General features: G+C 44.3%; 1 protein-coding gene across 1 annotated transcript in view; it reads right to left on the bottom strand.

Moving 5' to 3' along the window:
* Nucleotides 1–19,325, bottom strand: part of AKAP6 (A-kinase anchoring protein 6) — a 133,167-nt gene that overhangs the window by 71,695 nt on the left and 42,147 nt on the right. The window contains exons 3-4 of the mRNA XM_063439612.1: nucleotides 13,968–14,219; nucleotides 11,465–12,631 (exon numbers count right to left, since the gene is read on the bottom strand). Of these exons, the coding sequence (XP_063295682.1) occupies nucleotides 11,465–12,631; nucleotides 13,968–14,219 (1,419 nt within the window). The remainder of the gene's footprint in view (nucleotides 1–11,464; nucleotides 12,632–13,967; nucleotides 14,220–19,325) is intronic.

Below are 19,325 nucleotides of genomic sequence, written 5' to 3'. Positions count from 1 at the left end.
AAAGGAAAAAGAAAGAAAAAGGAGAGAGAAAGAATGAAAGAGACTATTTACTAAAAACGCCTCTCACCAGAACTTTCCGACAAATACCCAAAAAAGAGCCGCCTAAGTAAAAGACCAACCACCACAGATCGACTAATCAAGGTGAAAAGACTCTACCTATGCCTGGTACGAACCGAGGCATTCGGGTACAGTAGACAGACTGCAATGAGGCTCCAGACTATACAGGCAGCAACGACCAAAGGGACTACCTGAACATATACTGCCAAAAGAACATGGCTCCTCCCGGAGCATAAAAACGGACTATAATATCCGCCTCGCATCCAACTAGACACGCAAGTTATCACCCTGTGTTGTGTATTTATGTTTATACCTATGTTACCGGGGAGGGAGGGGGCAGCTTAGGCAAGTGGCAGGGCTAGCGGGCCCAGGGAAAGGAGCAACCAACCACACACCTCCTCACCCCCACCCAACCCACACTAGGAATCGCACACTACCATGCATCAGTAGATACAGACCCCCACCGCAAAGGTGCAGGGGAGCCGGCTGGGCCCGAGCGCAACCGACATAATTATGACTCAATATTCGAGACATGCTAGTATACTCGGGAATTAGGGCCTGCTAGGTAGCCAACGGCAGGGATCCCACACAAGCCATACCTTTTATACTAACCACTTAGTGGGGGCGAACAGGGAACGGAGGATTAGGCGGCCACAATAGAAAGGATAAGGGGTGATTATTTTGTATATTGTATTTCTTTTTTTGTCTCTCTCGCTATCAACCTGATTCGGTTAAACTTAATGTTTTAATAACTGTTACACACAATGTTGTTGATAATTGTTGCATGTACTGGGAAACACACGGACGACCTGACTCAAGCACGCTGACGTGACCGAACAATGGGTGACGAATGACTTCACTACACGGACCGACACCGGGGTGCTCGGCGTTTGATTGCCCCCTCCGCGCTTACACGAGGTACCGCGGGGCGGGTAGTCACCCCCCGAGACACCCGGCACTATTAGATAAGACCGGGGTGCTTCCCCGAACAAAGTAGTTTTCACCAACTACCTCCCCACCCCTAAAGCTACCCTCCCCTACTTCCCCCCCCCATCCTCTCACCCTCCCACCCCCCCCACCCCCCATTCCGGCCCGAACCAGCACCGGGCCCGAGACTTGTGGACCCAAAGGGTAATACCCAGGGAACAGCAGGACTCGGAGGGGCGCTCGGCGGGCGGAGCATAGTCTTGCAGCACTCGCGACACACAGTAACTGCAAGGGTTCGCAACATGACGACGCTAAAATTCACCTCCCTAAACGTAAACGGGTTAAACACTTCGACCAAAAGACGCTTGCTAATGAGGGAATTGAAACGACAAAAAACAGACATAGCTTTCGTACAAGAAACACACCTCCTGCGCTCAGCCCGGATCCAGTTGAAGGACCACATATACACCAGGGTGTATTCCTCCAGGGCCCTAGTCAAAAAAAACGGGGTAGAAATCCTACTACATAAAAATTGTCCCTTCACAGTACAGTCGACAGGCGCAGACACATCAGGAAGATATGTCATCGTCTCAGGGACGATACATGCTACCACATACCACCTCATTAATATATACGCACCTAACCAGCCAGACCCAGGCTTCTGGGACCAAATACACGCACTAATTCAGACCCTATCGCATGGTATCATAATCCTAGGGGGCGACATGAATGCTACTCACTGCCCTACGGTTGACCGTAGCACCCCTACCGGCGGACAGAGGGCGCAAAGCACGAGGGGACAGGACAAACTCTTATCACAATTCATACAGCAGACAACACTATTTGACCCCTGGAGGTTGCGGAATCCGGGTGTAAAAGACTACACGTTCTTCTCGCCTGCACACTCCACATATTCTCGCATTGACATGTTCCTGGTGAACCAAACAGGGATCCCTTGGGTGCAGACTGCACGCATTAACCTTATCACATGGTCGGACCATGCCGACATAGAGCTGACCCTCAGGATCCCAGGACCTAAACCACCCTGGAAATGGCGACTTAACAGCACACTATTAAAAGACCCAGAGACAGAGACAATCCTCCGAGACGAAATCCTGACATATTTTGAAGAAAACGAACACCCAGAACTAACCCAATCCACGGTGTGGGCCGCACACAAGGCGGTACTGAGAGGTACCCTCATAAAAATCGCTACCCGCCGTAAGAAACAGAGAGCTGAAACCCTCTTCGGGCTCCAAAAGGCGCTAAGAGGGGCAGAAGCCAAACACAAACACGACCCTACATCTCAGGGGCTACAAGACCTCCGGGAACTCCGTCATAAAATTAGATCAATAGCAGTAGAGGATTTAGGGAAAGACTTAGTCCGTAAAAAACGCTTCTATTACGAACGCTCCAATAAGATGGACACCTTGCTAGCTAGGGCACTGAATCCCAAACCCAACTACCATACTATTTCGGCCATTAAAGATAAACAGGGCCAAATAACCCAACACCCAACGGAGATCAACCAGATATTCACAGAATTCTTCGCACACATCTACAACCATTCCCCAACACTCAATAGTGACAATAAGGACCACACACTAGAAGTAGCAGACTATTTAGCAAAGACAAACATGCCAAGACTGACCCCGGAAGCTCTGAACACCTTAGGGAAACCAATAGATGAAGAGGAAATCAATAAGGCAATTACAGATCTTAAAGGCAACAAAGCCCCGGGACCGGACGGCTATGACGGCTCCTACTATAAAGTCTTTAGGGACGTACTGACGCCCAGCCTCGTGAAAATGTACGCGGAGTGGATGGAGGGTGGGTACCCTAACTCAGATATGCTCACTGCAGACATAGCACTCATACCTAAACCAGGGAGAGACCCAACTGAACCCGCCAACTACAGACCCATTTCCCTGATTAACTTTGACGTAAAGATATTTGCGAAAATATTAGCTAAAAGACTTAACCAACTCCTGGGCACGCTGGTCCACCCGGACCAGGTCGGTTTTGTACCAACAAGGCAACTGTATGAAAACACTAGGAGGGGGGCAGACATCATATGGTGGGCGGTGAGGTCTCGAACGCCTTCTCTGATCCTTTCCCTGGACGCGGAGAAGGCGTTCGATAGAGTGCAATGGCACTACCTATTCACACTACTCGAACGACTGCAGATGCCAGAAGCCTTTATAAGGGGAATCAAAGCCCTATATACCCAACCGAGGGCGCAGACCAAAGTACCTGGTGCGACCCTGACCCCGTTCACGCCAACCAACGGCACAAGACAGGGCTGCCCCCTCTCCCCCCTACTCTTTGTCCTCTCGTTGGAGCCTCTCCTGCAGAGGATAAGAGAGGACGAGAACATCTCAGGTATACAGGTAGGAGGCGAAGAGTTCAAAGTCTCCGCATATGCGGATGACGTCCTGGTCACATTAACCAAACCTACTCAATCGCTGCCCCGACTGGTGACAATACTGGAAGAATATGGACGCGTCTCAGGCTACAAAATCAATTTGGACAAAACGGTAGCCATGCCATTAGAAATGGACAGAGTAGGGATAGACAACATAAAAAACACCTACCCCCTCAAACTCACACGATCAGATATCAAATACCTTGGGGTAAAACTTACGGCAGACCCGGAGAGGCTGTACAGCGCCAATTACACACCCACCATCCAGGCGCTATGCAGGGACCTAGAAAAATGGCATGAGAGGCCCATATCGTGGATTGGTAGGATGCACGCAGTCAAAATGACTCTGCTTCCACGGATATTGTTCCTATTTCAAGCCCTTCCAACTAAAGTTACTAAGCAAACCCTGCAAACACTACAAACACACATAGACAACTTCATCTGGGCACAAAAAAGACACAGGATAGCTCGACAGACTTTGTACCGACCTAAAACGAGAGGCGGGCTGGGACTCCCGAACCTCTATCATTATTACCTCGCAGCCCAACTGGCCCAGATAATAGCATGGCATACACCGGAGGGCGCACATAGATGGGTAGACCTCGAGACAAAACTAATGCACACTGACCTCCCTCAAGTTTGGATATGGGTGCCTAAACAAGACCGACCACCATTGCATACATCTTGCCCAGCGATCCTTAATTCCATTAGGATTTGGGACTTGACAGCCACCAAATTCGCCCTGAAACATACACCCTCACCGCTGACTCCGTACCTACGGAACGAAGCATTTGAGCCCGGGCTGAGCGCACGAGACTTCAGGGGGATAGAAAGCACAGGAATGCAAAGATATAAGCACATGTACACAGGGGACTCCTTCAAAACCTTCGAAACCCTACAAACCACTGCACCCCTAATGACCAAGGACGTCTTCCGATACATGCAGTTGCGAGACTTTGCCAAACACCCGAACATAAAGAAAGCAGCCCAGACCCCTATGACATTCTATGAACGGTTGTGCGACGCCGAAACAATCCAAAAAGGGATGATTACAACAATTTATGCTCAGCTCAGTGCCCCAGAAAGGGGAGCCACAGACCCAAATTACATACGCCAGTGGGAAACAGACTTAGGGGGAGCAATAGAAGGAGAGGATTGGGTAGACATATGGGAAGCGACAGCAAAAACATCGATATGTGTGCTACATCAGGAGCAAGCATATAAGATGCTCATGAGGTGGTACACCACACCTGCTCAGCTCTATAAGATGGGGAAAACAACGACAGACACATGTTGGAAGGGATGCGGCGGCAAGGGTACCTTTATCCACATGTGGTGGGAATGCCCTGAGGTAACTCAATTTTGGAAAAGAATCCAATCACTGCTCCAAGAGGTCCTCACACGACACATAGACCTAGATCCCTGGGCGATCCTCCTATCCAGACCAACTGACTGCCTTTTTAAGAAAGAACAACAACTACTGAACAAACTTACACTGGCCGCCAGAAGGGCACTAGCTCAAACGTGGCTAAAACCCACGGTCCCCACTGACAATGACGTGATAGTCAAAATCAAAGATACATATTTGATGGACAAACTAACTGCCCAAATAAGAAATACGGAAAACTCATTCCAAAAAATCTGGCAACCATGGGAAATTTACACTAACTAATAATTCCAGAACAACTAAAAATTGCGAGCTGCGGCTCGGCGTGCTTGTGCCTGCCGGGCGCCCCGACGAGCATAATACCTCCACCTCCTGTAACTAACCCCCCCCCCCTCAACCAGTAACCCACACCCTACCCTACCCCACTCCCTACTAGAACGATCACTCAGTACCTCAGCTTGGTAGACATGCCAGACTAGCAAAGCAGCCTCGACTGGGTAGAACAGGACGCATAGACGTAGACGGCGAGAGGTGACTGTGTTACAGTAACGAGAACCACCTAGTGGGCGGAGAAACTCCTCGCCCACCAACAGAATCCCAGACCCATATAATGTTAACTAGTACACATGCTGTGAAATGAAGTACTGAATTTCCATGACCATGTTATTATTCATGTTTTTGTGTATGTATAAGTTCGATACTTGGGCTTCCAACGCCCGGATAACAGAAAATCTGCGCCGAACGGCACATTACTTCATATATGTATATGACATCACCATGCACACTCTGTTACAACACTGTATAACATCTCTATTAAAGGCCCCTGCGTGGGCCGCATGCTGTTTTTTACTGCCGTTACGGATGCTGAAACAAAAATAAAGAAATTAAAAAAAAAAAAAAATTAACAACAAAACTACCTCTTCAGCCACTTCCTGCAATAATGAACCTTGCTTCCTATTCCAGTAAGGATGGGTGCTTATCTGATTATTATTATTTTGGGTGTACAGCAGGAATCTTAATATCTGTCCTCCAGATGTTAATGGCCTACGACTCCCAGAATTCTTTGAACGCAATAGAAGGCCAGAGAATAATAGGAGTTCAGCAACATCTAGATGTCCAGAGTTTGAGATGTCTAGAGCAGGGGTAGGCAACCTTTTAGCAGCACTGTGCCGTTATAGGATTGTGGTGTCCCGTAGCGTGCCGATCCTATTTTTTTAATTGAGGTGTGTATGCTGCTTGTGTTATTTTTACTGTAATTGCCTAGTAGCGTTGTATTTGTGAGCGTTGTATTATATTGTATATGTTCATTAGTAGTTTGTGGTATTGTGTATGATACCTATGAGTGTGGGCTGTGTATGAGGGCTGCTTGTGGAATTGTGTGTGGGTGGATATGTCACATTGTGTGTTTGGTAGTGTGTGTATGTGTGGGGCTGTTTGGGGTATTGCATGTGAGAGGCTGCATGCGGGGTTGTGTGCATGTATGTGGATTGTTAGTGGTGTTGCGTTTGTGGGGATTGTGTGTATGTTTGTGTGGGGGCTGTTCGTATTATTTGTATGAGGGCAGGGTTATTCTGCATTTCTGTGTATATATAGCAGTGTGGGTGGGTTCCAGTGGGGACCAGGCCGGCCAGGTATAGCTCAAGTATAGGAGCTGCAACAGCAGCTGCAGGCTGCTCAGCTACAGTGTTGATTCCCATTCACAAGTGCCGGGAGGAAGTGATCTGAGATCACTTACTCTATGTGCTGCAATGCATAAATTGAGGATTGTCCTTCACCACCTTTTCGTATTAGCAGATATCTGAAGTTTAACTGAGACTCCTGATAGGACAGAGCCTGTTTGGCTCTAGCAGCCTTGAGTGCCGTGCAAAGACACCTCGAGTGCCGTGCATGGCACTAGTGCCGTAGGTTGCCTACCCCTGGTCTAGAGTGATAGGAATTGCCTAGTGTTTCTTATTTTGTGTAGACTGCAATTGAGTCTTTTAACCACTAGGGGCTTTAAGACACCAAACGATTTGGCAGAAAAACGCAATGACACTTTCCTTCTGTTGCTTGTGGCAACATACAACAAACTACACACACTGAAAACGTTCCTTAAAGGAACATTATACTGTCAGGAATACAAACACGTACTCCTGACACTATGTTCCCGGTGTGGCTGTTTAGGTCCACAGCCCTGCTCCAATTGCGCTAATAAGTCATTTCTACTTACCTTTTCTCCCACGCCGTACCACTCTCACTGCTGGCTCCACCTCCATTACTACGATCTTTAATCTTGATGATCTCAGCCAATCCAATGCTTTCTCACAGGAAAGCGTTGGGAGGCTATTGCGCCAATCAGCATCTCCTCATAGAGATATTTAATCAATGCATCTCTATGGGGAACATTCAGCTCCTCCTTGCAGATTGTGGAGACGCTGAACGCCAGTGCTGCACAGTGGAAGCACCTCTAGTGGCCTTCTGAGTGACTACAACTGGCGGTGTTACAAGGCAGCAATGTAAACGTGCTTACTTAGAAAAGCATGCAGGGACTGACTATGCTCACCAGAATAACTGCAGTAAGCTGTAGTTGTTCTGGTGACTAAAGTGTCCCTTTAATTCCCTTTAATTATGCCAAACTACTTGAAAGCAGCTTTAAAATAACAAGTCGGGGGGGGGGGGGGGGCGGGCCGGGCGGCCATGCTAGCAGGCTGCAAGTCACCATGGCTCCTGAGGAATCCAGCTAATATTGGGGGAAAAACCCACTTTACTCAGTTTGGAACACCCTGGAAGTTCGTGGTATATGGTCCTGGAGTGTCCCTGTGCAGCTAGAGCACCTGATATCGGGTAGTTCTGGGTCCTGGTGACATACTCTGCGGCTGGTGGACTGATGCCTACCCGGGAGCGGGGGGGGGGGGGAGGCTGCTGCCTCGCTTTTTGCCCCGGCTAATGAGAACCGGAATGCAGCTGGAACCCTCCCAGCTCCGTTTACCCCCTGCCCCCCTTTGGACCGGCGAGGGTTATCCCGGTCCACACCAGGCAAGCAAACATCTTGGCGGCACGCCGACCCAACGCCGACAGTTAATGGCTACCACGCGGCCCCAACAAAATGGCTGACAGCAACGCGACTAACTCGCGGGCTGAGGGTGAACCCCCTATGGCGCCCTGAAACAGAGCTTATACAACGCACAGCCAGAGCCATGATCAAACCTTTAATACAAAGGTGGTCAAGACAGGAAGAAGACAGCCGGAAATTTTACTACCCACCTGGTGGGACCCAGGTAAGTTGCCAAACTGTGCTAAAAGGTGTCTACATCTTGCCATGGGACAGTGAAGTGGCACTCCAGGCACCAAGTTGTAGTGGTTATGGTGCTTTAAGTTTTCCTTTAATATCTCCAGGCTTATGAATATTACATGGTTTTGTCAACTTTGAGTTAAATTTAAAAAAAAATCATCATGGTGCAAGAAAACAGCCGTGAAAATAGTTTTTTTGTTTGTTTGTTTTTAATGTAAAGGGAAACTGTAAAGTATACTCCAATAATGTAACTACATGCTAGATTTAATTGAAATATATAACAGAATGAATTGAGGTTGCAGTGTGCTCCGCTTGCCAGTACCTTTAAGAGCTGTTAGTTTAGTTATTTGCGTGAATCATAAATGTTATTATATCGGAGTCTGTTTGTGTGTCATGGCTCGATGTAACTTAATCTATGGACCATGTTACAACAGCTGCCCGCTATAGCTCCCGGAGCAGGCGTAATGGAAAGCTGCCAACATCAAATGCAAACCCGGCCAGGCAAAATTCATTCTCGTAACATACACAACAGTATGCAGACGTCCTAACTGGCCAGTGTCGCCCAGCATATTGGCACTGACCAAACCTAACTGCACACAGAGAGCATTTAAATCAATTTGTGATGGAAAAGCAACCAAAACAAAAGACAAAAAAACAGGACTGTGACGCAAAAATAAAAACTGGAAGAAACAGGAATGGCATCTAATATAGAAAATACAAGATTTATGAAAGATGTCCTAATTCCTGTACCTGAATAAAAGCGTACAGCATTGCCAGCAATGAGCAGTGCAGCGGAGGGACGTATAAATGCCCATCTGTAGCAAGTCTGTGTGTGGATGTTGCCATCGCCTAATGGTGTGCCCCAGGCATCTGCTGATGGATGCCATATAAACCGTACACCTGCCCGGGCACTAAACGCCCTCACTCTGGGGGTCACGCTTATTTACATGGTAAATAAACTCATGTGAACATCGGGGGAATCGCATCAAAAGAGCTCTGATTTTAGAACAAATCTGTGCCTGCTAAACATTTAGCAGGTAACCGTTTATATATTTTTCCAACATTGATTTCACTAGATTCGAGTTAAAGGGACATTCAAACTTTTGGAAATTCAAACCAAATCAAAAGACCCAAAATGTTTCGCCCTGCGGAATCCTGGTATAAACTATTCCTGTCTCTCCAAACACAAGTACTGTACATGTACTTATCTCACGAAAGGCTCATATTTTTTTGTATCAAAGATGATACTGAGATTGTATAACTTGCAGCAACATTACTGTGTTCAAACACAGCGTCATTAAAATTGTTGTCTATTATGCTGAACAGGTTTCTGATCTCTCCATCCGTTTAGATTTAGATTGTGATCTGTAGATTACAAATGTAAACTGTATAACCTAGTGGGCCAAAATGTGACTCTTACCAACACATACTCTAAATTGGGCAAAGTGCAATTTAATCAGCTTTCTTGGTTCCAACTAGCAGTCATTGCATTACATTGAGGTCTGAGTGTGACTCTTTCTTGTGGATAAATGACCCACAATCATCATTGCTTCTATACAAAGTTATTTTCTTCTGGTTTGCTTACTGAACATCAGCTATCCCCATTGAACCGGCAAGGGTCAATCGAGGAGCTGGCCGAATACACCAGCACTCCTTTATTTAATTATGGACATCTATCCTGAGCACTTTATTCCTCACCTGAACGTAGCACATTACTGAAAATGTTTTTTAACCCAATCTTAAAGTTTATACAGCGTTTCTCCGGTCAATAACTTGCTGATATGCTAAATCCGAGTGTGATTTCCATACTGCTAATAATGCTCCATTTCTAGTTTTCATGGGATGTGTTTAGAATTCTCACTAAGACCATGGCACGGTGTATATAATCTATATTATGTTTTTATTATTCTGCATCCTGTCGTGGTACTGACTTTGTTGCCATTGTACATTGATTGTCTTATCAAATAATAAGATCGAACAAGTGTTACACACAGACGTGCAGAAGTGAGAAGTAACCAATAGAGGGGGAAGGGGAGAGGAGGAGTAAAAGTTGTTTTCCTGGCACTATAGCTCCCTATAGTGCCCCCCTCAGATGTGCCCCCTTCTGTCACTTACAGCGTGGGCAGAGCTAGATTCAGGTAAGTGTCTGAAGGGGTTTTAACCCCTTCAGTGACGTAGGGTGGGGGACAGGAGGGAGGGGGGCACTCCAGGATTCTGCAGTGCCAGGAAAACAGGTTTGTTTTTCTGGCCACTGGCGTATTTAGCCCAAGGCAAACTAGGCATTTGCCTTGGGCGGCACTAACTCAAACACCCACTCTGGCTTCATGGTGTTCCCCCTGTCCCTGGAGTCCAGTAGGGCTATGATCATCATAGTGGGGCTGCTGGGAGGCGTGCGCCTGTGTTCGAATCAGAGGCGCCGAAGGAGCTCTGATCTCCCTGCTCCCTCGCGCACCATTTGCTGATGCTGCGGGAGCCAGAATATGACATCATATTCCGGCTCCCAGCATCAGTAGACGGCCTGCAAGGCGCCAGGGAGCAGAGGAACAGGAACAGACCCATGCAAGCTCTCCAGGTAGGGAGGCTGGGTGGAACATTTTAATTTATAATAATTGTACTATTTTGTGAGTGTTTATGTGTGTGTGTGTGTGTGTATGTGTATATATATATATGTGTGTGTGTTTGTCAAATCAGTGAGAGTCTGTTTGTCATTGTGTGTGTGTGTGTGACTATCAGTGTGTCTGTCAGTGTTTGTGTGTCAGTGAATGTGTGTCAAATCAGTGAGTTTGTGTTTGTCATTGAGTGTGTGTGTGTGTGTGTATCAGCCAGTGTGTGTCTGTCAGTAAATGTATGTGGGTCTGTCAGAGTGTGTGCTTAAAGGGACACTATAGCAACCCAGACCACTGCAGCTGATTGAAGTGGTCTGGGTGCAGTGTCCCAGTCCTCTTAACTCTGCATGTGTAATTATTGCAGTTTCTCAGAAACTGCAATAATTACCTTGATGAGTTAACTCCACCTTTAGTCTACCAGAGGGACTTCCGGGTGGTTAGGCCACCAAAAGTCACCTAACTGATGCTGGATGTCCTCACGCTGTGCATGAGGACATCCTGCGTCTGCTAAATCCCCATAGGAAAGAATTGATACAATGCTTTCCTATGGGGGAGCCTAATGCAAGTGTAGGCTATGTGAACTATACATTGTACTTAAAGGAAAACAGTCGCCTATAATTTTATATCTGGTGTCTAAAAGGAGAGAACACGCGCACTCTACAATAATTTATGCAGAGTTAAGATGTTTTTGTTTTTTAATTATTTTTGGTGATTGTTTTCCTTCAGCGATATGCAACAATATTTAGACACATTTAATGTTTACCATAAAATTGTTTGGTATTTTGTCTCACCTGGATTCTGTCCCATACATGTCTGTCATTGTCTTGGCGCTGTATATCCCACATGAGTCTCTGTATGAGAGCCGCTCGGTTCTGGCGTATACTGCTCCCTTGCCCCATTGGACATGGTGTTGATTGTCCACTTTCTTTTGAATGCAAGGGCAAGTCACTGGGGGTGCTAGGAGAGAAGCAGCGAGGGGAACTAGGCCCAATTTCTGACCCTGAGCTGATCTCCCAGTCCTCCACATCCCGAAGAGCTGGCAATGACTCTTCTGGGGAAGGAGACACAAGCTGGGAAAGGTTGCCAAGGTGCAGGGCCAAGAGGTCAGCTTCGTGTAGATGTGAGGGAAGTGCAAGGAACTCATCAGAGCCATACCAGCTGTTAGATCCTACCTCTTGAGGTGGAGAATCCAGTGTTCTATGATCCTGTATATCTATATGGCTCTCCTTTGGTGTGCTACATGGGGATAGACTGGATCCACTCAGGGGCCCATTGCCATTTAGACACTGGGGCTCCTCAATGTCTTTTTGTTTAGTTTCCTGCATCTCCTGTGCACCATCTTCTTCAGGTTGTGGTTGGGTTCTGTGAGCTGATGGAGCAGCAGGAGAGTGTGGGGTTGTCAGGCTTAGACTAAGGTGGTTATAAGGTGCAGGTGAATATGAAGGTAAGGTGGACAATGGTGAAATCATTTTCAGAGATGTTCCTGTAGTGCCTGATTCCCCCCAGTCATTGTCTTCATTTAGAAATAGTCCCCTCTTTGGTAGAGAAGGGCGAGTAGGGGAGTCTCCTCCATGATCGCTGGTCTCCTGCAGTGGCCTTTTTGGGGTGGTACTTTCAGAAACAGGCAATGACCTGAGTGGCTGCTTCCCTGATTCTTCCATTTGAGGGTTGCTGTGCTCATTCTCTTGTTCAACAGTCATCGGCTTCTGCTCTTTCTCCGAGACAACACTAAGCAGTCCTGGGCCTTTGACAAGATCTGGGAATTCCTGCTGCATGGCGTTGTAGGTCCAGGCTTCTAGTGGCTTGGCAGAGAGTGGCTGAGGCTCTTCCTCGTCTCGAGGACTGTAGTCTGATAATTCGTAGGCTGTGATTCCACAGTCTAGTGAGAGGTAATCTGAGGGGCATCGAATGGTCAACTGACCTGAGCCATCAACCTCCGTCAGAGCATCTAGCCTGTCCTGGGAGAAAAATAAATTATCATATGCCAAGTCAGTTCTCATGCACTCAACATGTTGCCTTTTTAACTCATGTTCCTTTCCAATACCAATATAAATAGTTCCTCTGTGAATTGCCCCCTTTGATACCTGCTAAATTCTTTCATTCTAACTCTTACAACAGTGACACTGTGACACAGCTTCTTCTTTCATAATTGCAATTTTTTTTTTGGTTCTTGTAGGACCTAGGGTGATGGGCTACCTGTCTACAAGAGCAGTTGATTGTAACAAAGCAAGCATAAATAATCACTTATTGCATAATGACTGATTAGGTCCACTGAGCTGACTGTCTTTTGCATGTTTGTAATGTGGTGGGGAGCGGGGAGAAGGGGGAACCAACACAGTTGCCATTGTTTTATTCCTAATGTATCTTGATTTCTGACCTGTTCACGAACAGAACTGTACAAGAACCCCACAGAAACCTACTGAGACTGAGCATAGAGGGGGTTTCATCTACAACAACCAAAAATGTTCTTTAAAAATAAGACCGTGTCAAAGCACGTAAGAGGAGGCTTGATTAATTTGTAACAAATTAAAAGATAGTTATTGTAATGTTAAAATATATTATTTTTATTATCTTTTTTCTTGTAGTGGGAATTCTGATTGCTGTTCTGTAGTCAAGAAAGAATTGTATCTCCCGTTTTAGAGGCAGGATTGCAAATCACTTCAAGTAAGGTTTTTACCTTCTTTTGGATCAAGTCGAGAGAACCGACAGGTAAGAGAGAATTTTAATGATGTTTTTCAGGCTGAATTACAAGTTGCTATTTATTGCTACACCACACTACACAATGGGTAGTAAATATTTCACCTTAAAACAGACTTGCAGTGTTGTATGGATGGCCCAAAGATATAACATTTTAGATCTCACTCTCAATCTTTAAAGGGACACAATAGTCCCCAAAAAAACGTAAAGCTTAATGAAACCATTGTGGTGTATAGATCATGCCCCTGCAGCCTCACTGCTCAATTCTCTGCCATTTAATAGATACATTGAAAAAAATAAAATGTTTTATGCACCAAAACTGGTTATTTAAGCTAAACTTGTTTTGGTGACTATGTCCCTTTAATTTCCTAGCTATGACATCTAATTTTTAGATATATATATATATACATTTTTCTTTTTTTATAATGACTAAAGTGAGAATTGCTGGGAACTTCTGAATTTCACATTTACAGCCCCAAAAATTATCCAAGTCAGCAATGCTTCCTCCTTGGCTACGTTGGTCTTCACTTTGAATTCTTGACAATTCTCACTGTTGTGAATAACCCTACCAGGCTGTCCCACTAAGATGACTCTTACCTCCTGGTCCTCTTTGGTGAAAGCCTGCAGGATATCCGTCTGACGGGTATAGTTGCCGTTACTGTCCTGCAGGCCCTGGAGAATCCGTTCTCTCAGTACCAGCACGGACACCCGGAGCTGGTGCCACAAAAGCTGTACAGTGTGGATGTCGACAATCACATTGACAGAGTACGAGAGGAGTTTCAGGGAGAATTCTGTGTCCAGGAGAGCATGGATCTGCTCCACGTGGTCAGAGATATCTTCACAAATATCCTGCAATAAACATGGAATAACCAGCAATGTTAGCACCAAGTAGAATTACATTAACAAAAGCCACTGACAAGAAACCAATCCAGGTTATTCTCTATACCCAGAGCTGTTTAGAACCAAGAATTTCAATTCAATTATTGGTTCTAAACATTCCCCAACTCTGCTACGGTCCCTGCTCGGCTACTTTAGTCTGATATTTACCATCCCCTTGTCTGTTTTCCACAATTCCTAGATCAGTTAGTAAAAGCCTTCTCTGATAAATAGAAAATAAAATAAAATTAAACTGTATCTATAGACAGAGGTAGAGGGTAAACATTTTTAAAAGTGCAGTAATCAGCAAAAAAATTACATGACAAAGAGGCAGAAGGTCAGGAACAAAAAAAAAAACAAGGGAAGGATTTAGGACTGAAAGAAAATGAGATCCGAAGGACAGTGAATTTGTTTTTTCTGAAAACAAGCCCCTTACACAAACAGACTTGTCAATCCATATAGACAGAGCAGCTATATTTCTCCATACACAGCTTGGCAGTCATCTATAACCAACAATAGTATAGGAAACGTGGACCCAAGAGCTTGCAGTTTTTATTTATTTATTCATATTGTCATTCGATGTTTATTGGATTTACAGCAATCAACGACAGAGCGTTAAAAAGACAAAGAATGACATTGTTCCAAAAAAAAGGTAACATCCGTAACAAAGTTATAGAAGGCATGTGAAGAAGTATCATTGTAGAAGGTCAATAGAAATGTACAACACAAAACAGAACACCACCAGTGAGCATCACGTCACTGTTTGAGAACCGTGAAAACATTGTTTATATAAAACCAAGAAATTCCGTCAAGAGAGCTTGCATGTTAAAACAATGACTGCTACATCCTTTCTGCTTTAGATTAAAGCCCCAGTGTTCTTAGACAGGGCAGTGTCCTCTCGGCTTGTGTATGTCCCTGCGGGAATGACACAAGGGGACAGCTGCCATTAGCATGATCTCAGCTGTTGGGAGAGTTTGCTGCTTTAGAGCCCAAACAGTAGAATTCAGCTGCTAGGAGAGATGGGGGGTTTCTATGTACAAATACTCTGTAAGTGTAGAAGTGTTTAAAGCGTATCGTGCAAACCTAATAGTTTGTGTTCCATAAATATTAAATATAACAAGATACAAATTCTATTTTATTTAATGTTTTTTTTCCTTTCTTTTCCCAAATCAGACAAGTTAATTTTTTTGTTGACTGAATTCTAAACAATTGTTTATTTACCCAAAATCGCTTTCTTCTGTGCAGGAGTGCAGTGTATAAAACCCCTATGGTGTATTAATATTAGCTGAGAAGGAATAGATTAAGGTTTGGGGTCTGTTGAGGATAACGCCCCAGACATTGCATTAGATCTGACTGTTTCAATGTGATTGCTATCCGTATATACACAAAAGGATTAGACGTAAAATACCTTACCTTCTCTAAAAAACAATCCTCCACCCTTGGTCAGTTAGCGGGGCCCAACGTTTGGGTTTTGGGGCCTTTCTGTAAATCCGGAGGACCTTCTGCTTCAGCCATGTTCAATGTGAGTCCAGCTTCTCGCTGCCCCTCCTATGCACTATTTTTGGATCTGATATCTCACTCAGGGGAATGTGACAGAAACCAAGAGACCCCTTGACTTCCACGCTGCGGGCGAGAGGATGGACTACTCCACTCGAAGAACTCTTAACCATTTAATTACTTGGCTCTGAAGTCCTTTGTATAATTTGTATAATCTGTCTACTGGACAGATCCCTGCTCACAACTTCCAAACAGATTTACAAAGAATGACTGAACGCTCACACTGCTGATGGGTAAAAATGTATCAACCCCTTACCAGTGGCCCATAACTATGTTGCAAACTAAGTTCTTAAGAAAATATTTGACAAGGGTAGCAAATTGCATGTGAAGATTTGTTTTCGTGCATTGGCAGAGCTACTAGCATTCGTAACATTTTTCTATGAGGATGTTATTTGGAGACCCACACATGCACCTAGTCATTTGTCCCATGTGAGTGTTAAATGTTCCCATTGATTACAGTGTTTTGTTTACACACCCCTATCTCCCTGCCCTGTAACATTCTATCTGTACTGCTTGTTACTACCCAGGGATATTCTCTAAACACTGACTTCCCGGAGAATTTCAAGGGAAGTGCAGATTTACACCTATATTGCCAATTTTTTTTTTTTTTTAAATTCCAATTCAGCTATTTGTGCAGTTTGGCTATTCTGGCCCGAAATGTGAAATTCCTTTATAATTCACAAATTCTGATTTAGTGAATATTTTCATACGTCTACATATGTTAAGGTGCAAGGGGGCCCCAGCACCACTCTACCTCCAATATTTTGGATTTAGCTAGAACCCCATCTCCAGCCAGTGATGACCTTCTATGACGAGGAAGTAATAAAATTTAAAGGGTCACTGTAACCAAAATACAGTGTTTTTGTTTTGAGTAACCCTTTCTGTGCTGGTGCACTCTCCAAATGAAAGTACAATTACATTGTTTACAGTGCCAAGCAGTGGTGTATCCTGGTTTTGTGCTGCCCTAGGCATGACAAAACTCAATATGCAAAAAATGAACATCAACCACACAGAACTCTTGTTCCAGATTGGCTAGTGACATTGTCGGGGTTGGAGTTACATCTCGAGCAGCAAAGGGGTTATAATCACTATGCGCAGTACAGTGTTTCACATTAAAATGCTGTGCAGAGAGACTCCAAATCACTGCAATGGGCATGGCGCTTGGAGTAACCATTGTTAATGATGTACAAATTGTATGTTGAATGCAGAGATAATATAGGATTGTCTATCAAGTCACACTGGGTCACCATATCACTTTAGCCTCTGCAGTCTCACTGCTCAATTCTCTGCCATTTGGGAGTTAAATAGCTTTGTTCATGCAGCCCTAGCCACACCCCTCTGCATGTGACTTACACAGCCTTTCTAAACACTTCCTGTATAGAGAGATCTAATATTTTAACTTCTTTTCTTTAATGCAATTTTTTTATGCATTTTTTTTAGATTAGATCCCTTTAACTCAACAAGCTAATATAATGAAGGGCAACAATGAAAATAGCTGCAAAAAGAAATTCCCTTCGTGTCCCCTCATGACATCACATGCTTGCACTCCTAATACATATTTATGGCTGATGGAAACAGCACTTATTTGTGATAAAATTTACATTTAAACAGCACCCTGAATTGTATTTACTTATTCATTTTTAATTTATTTAGCACGATGTAAGAAGTGTAAATTTTGTTCAGGAGAAATTGAATAAATCACTTGCACCATAGCACCATTCCCTTGTCCACCTCTTCTAATAGAAAACAGCTAGGTTTCCTAAAAAATAATACACATATGTACGCACTGACCCACTGGCTGTTTCTTTAAAAAAAAAAAGGATTCAATTCAAGTGTTAAAAAAAAAAAAATATGTTTAAAAATCCATCAAACCTTCATGTAACTAATCAGAGCACCCTATAGACTTCTATGAACTGGCAGGAGTGCTCCCCATAAATTATTTTTATATCTATGAACTTCATTAACTCAAAGGAGCAATGTAAAAGTCAAGGGCTGTAAAACACGACAAAAACAGAATAACTGAGAAAAAGTGTTAATGTAATAGCATTTCTATCACTATTGTGGTGTTATGACTAAGTGTTTTTGCAGAAAAAGCATGTGCGACCTTGATGCTCCTGATTATATGATTTTGACTTCTCTTATCAGAGTGTGAGCGGTGTAATAAACAGCGGATTGCATGTTTTAATAATGTTATTACACCAACACTGTTTTAATTGTTCACTGTATGTTTTGGGGGTATTTTGGAGTGACCCGCAAGTGTTTGTAATTTGCTGCACCGCATTGGCACTTTCCCCTGTTAAAACTAACTACAGTGTTCTAGGTATGATAATCTCCTGGGTGCCATATTGAGTATTAGAGTGGGGCTCACTGTGTAATTTGACTAACTACACAATTAGCACTAGGCTAGTTTTCAGGACATCCATCCATCCTCAATAGTTGGGTGTGAAGAGCACACCTGAGTTACTCTGTTGCAGGGCACACTCGCTTTAGACCCCGCTACCTGGTATCACATTGTAAACTGGAGATGGAGTGAGCCGGTATATATGTCGTAAGTAGCCATGAAGGATGCAATTGCACTGATTCCATGTAATAGGTTCTCTGAATGTGTTCATTTGGTAATGTGGAAGTGTATTTGCTTGTTTAATCTACCAGCTGGTGGTGACAGAGGCTTTATTTTTTTTTTTAAATATAGATGTGTGATGTGTGATCTGACGAGGATTGGGAGGTTGTTGTCTTGTTGAAAGCTTTCCAAGCAGAAAACTGAAACATTGACATTTTAAGTTGGAATAAATGTTAAAGGGTTACTCCAACCACCATAACCACTTTTGCTTTTTGGAGTGGTTATGGTGATACGAGCCTGGATGCATACCCTGGTTAATTAGCACTTTTGTGTCAAGGGGCAAGTTGCACCCCCAGCACACGTGACATCGGCAGCCCATTGGAAGCCCAAGTTGCCTAAAGTCCATTCTGTGCATAAAATATGTCTGTGATTCTCCCTTGCAGGCAGAGGGTTGGAGTAACCATTTAAGTTGTATTGTTTCCAAGACTCATGAGTGCTATCTACCTGGTTTTGTGTGTGTGTGTATATATGTGTATACAATTGTATTTATTTAATCAAGTGGCTATACCCAGGGGACTTGTATATACCACCAGGATCTTTCATTCATTCCAGCGCCCACATTCCTGTTCCAGCTTCTCTACAAATCCCTAATGTCTGCTTTGACCTGTAGATCGGATCTGATTATAAGGTTATTTCACAGTTTGAAGCAGACGCCTCAGACTATTCAGTTTTATTTTCCTGGTCTCGGGTTTCCAAACATTTATTTATTTTCCATTATATATGTTTGTGTCAATTCCCTAACAACCCCACACTCCCGGTGTGTTTGTCCCCACTCATGTCCTTCTCTGGACAATGTGATTTCCACAGATCTGATGCTTTCCTGCTTCCTGGTCCCAGCTCTTTATCAAAGAAACCTTGTTTTGTGACAAAGTGTTGTTTAGCAGATCGCACAGTGTGGACTA

This window comes from Pelobates fuscus, chromosome 13 (assembly GCF_036172605.1).
Source record: "Pelobates fuscus isolate aPelFus1 chromosome 13, aPelFus1.pri, whole genome shotgun sequence".
NCBI lineage: Eukaryota > Metazoa > Chordata > Amphibia > Anura > Pelobatidae > Pelobates > Pelobates fuscus.
This window is presented reverse-complemented; position numbering and strand designations above follow the sequence as displayed.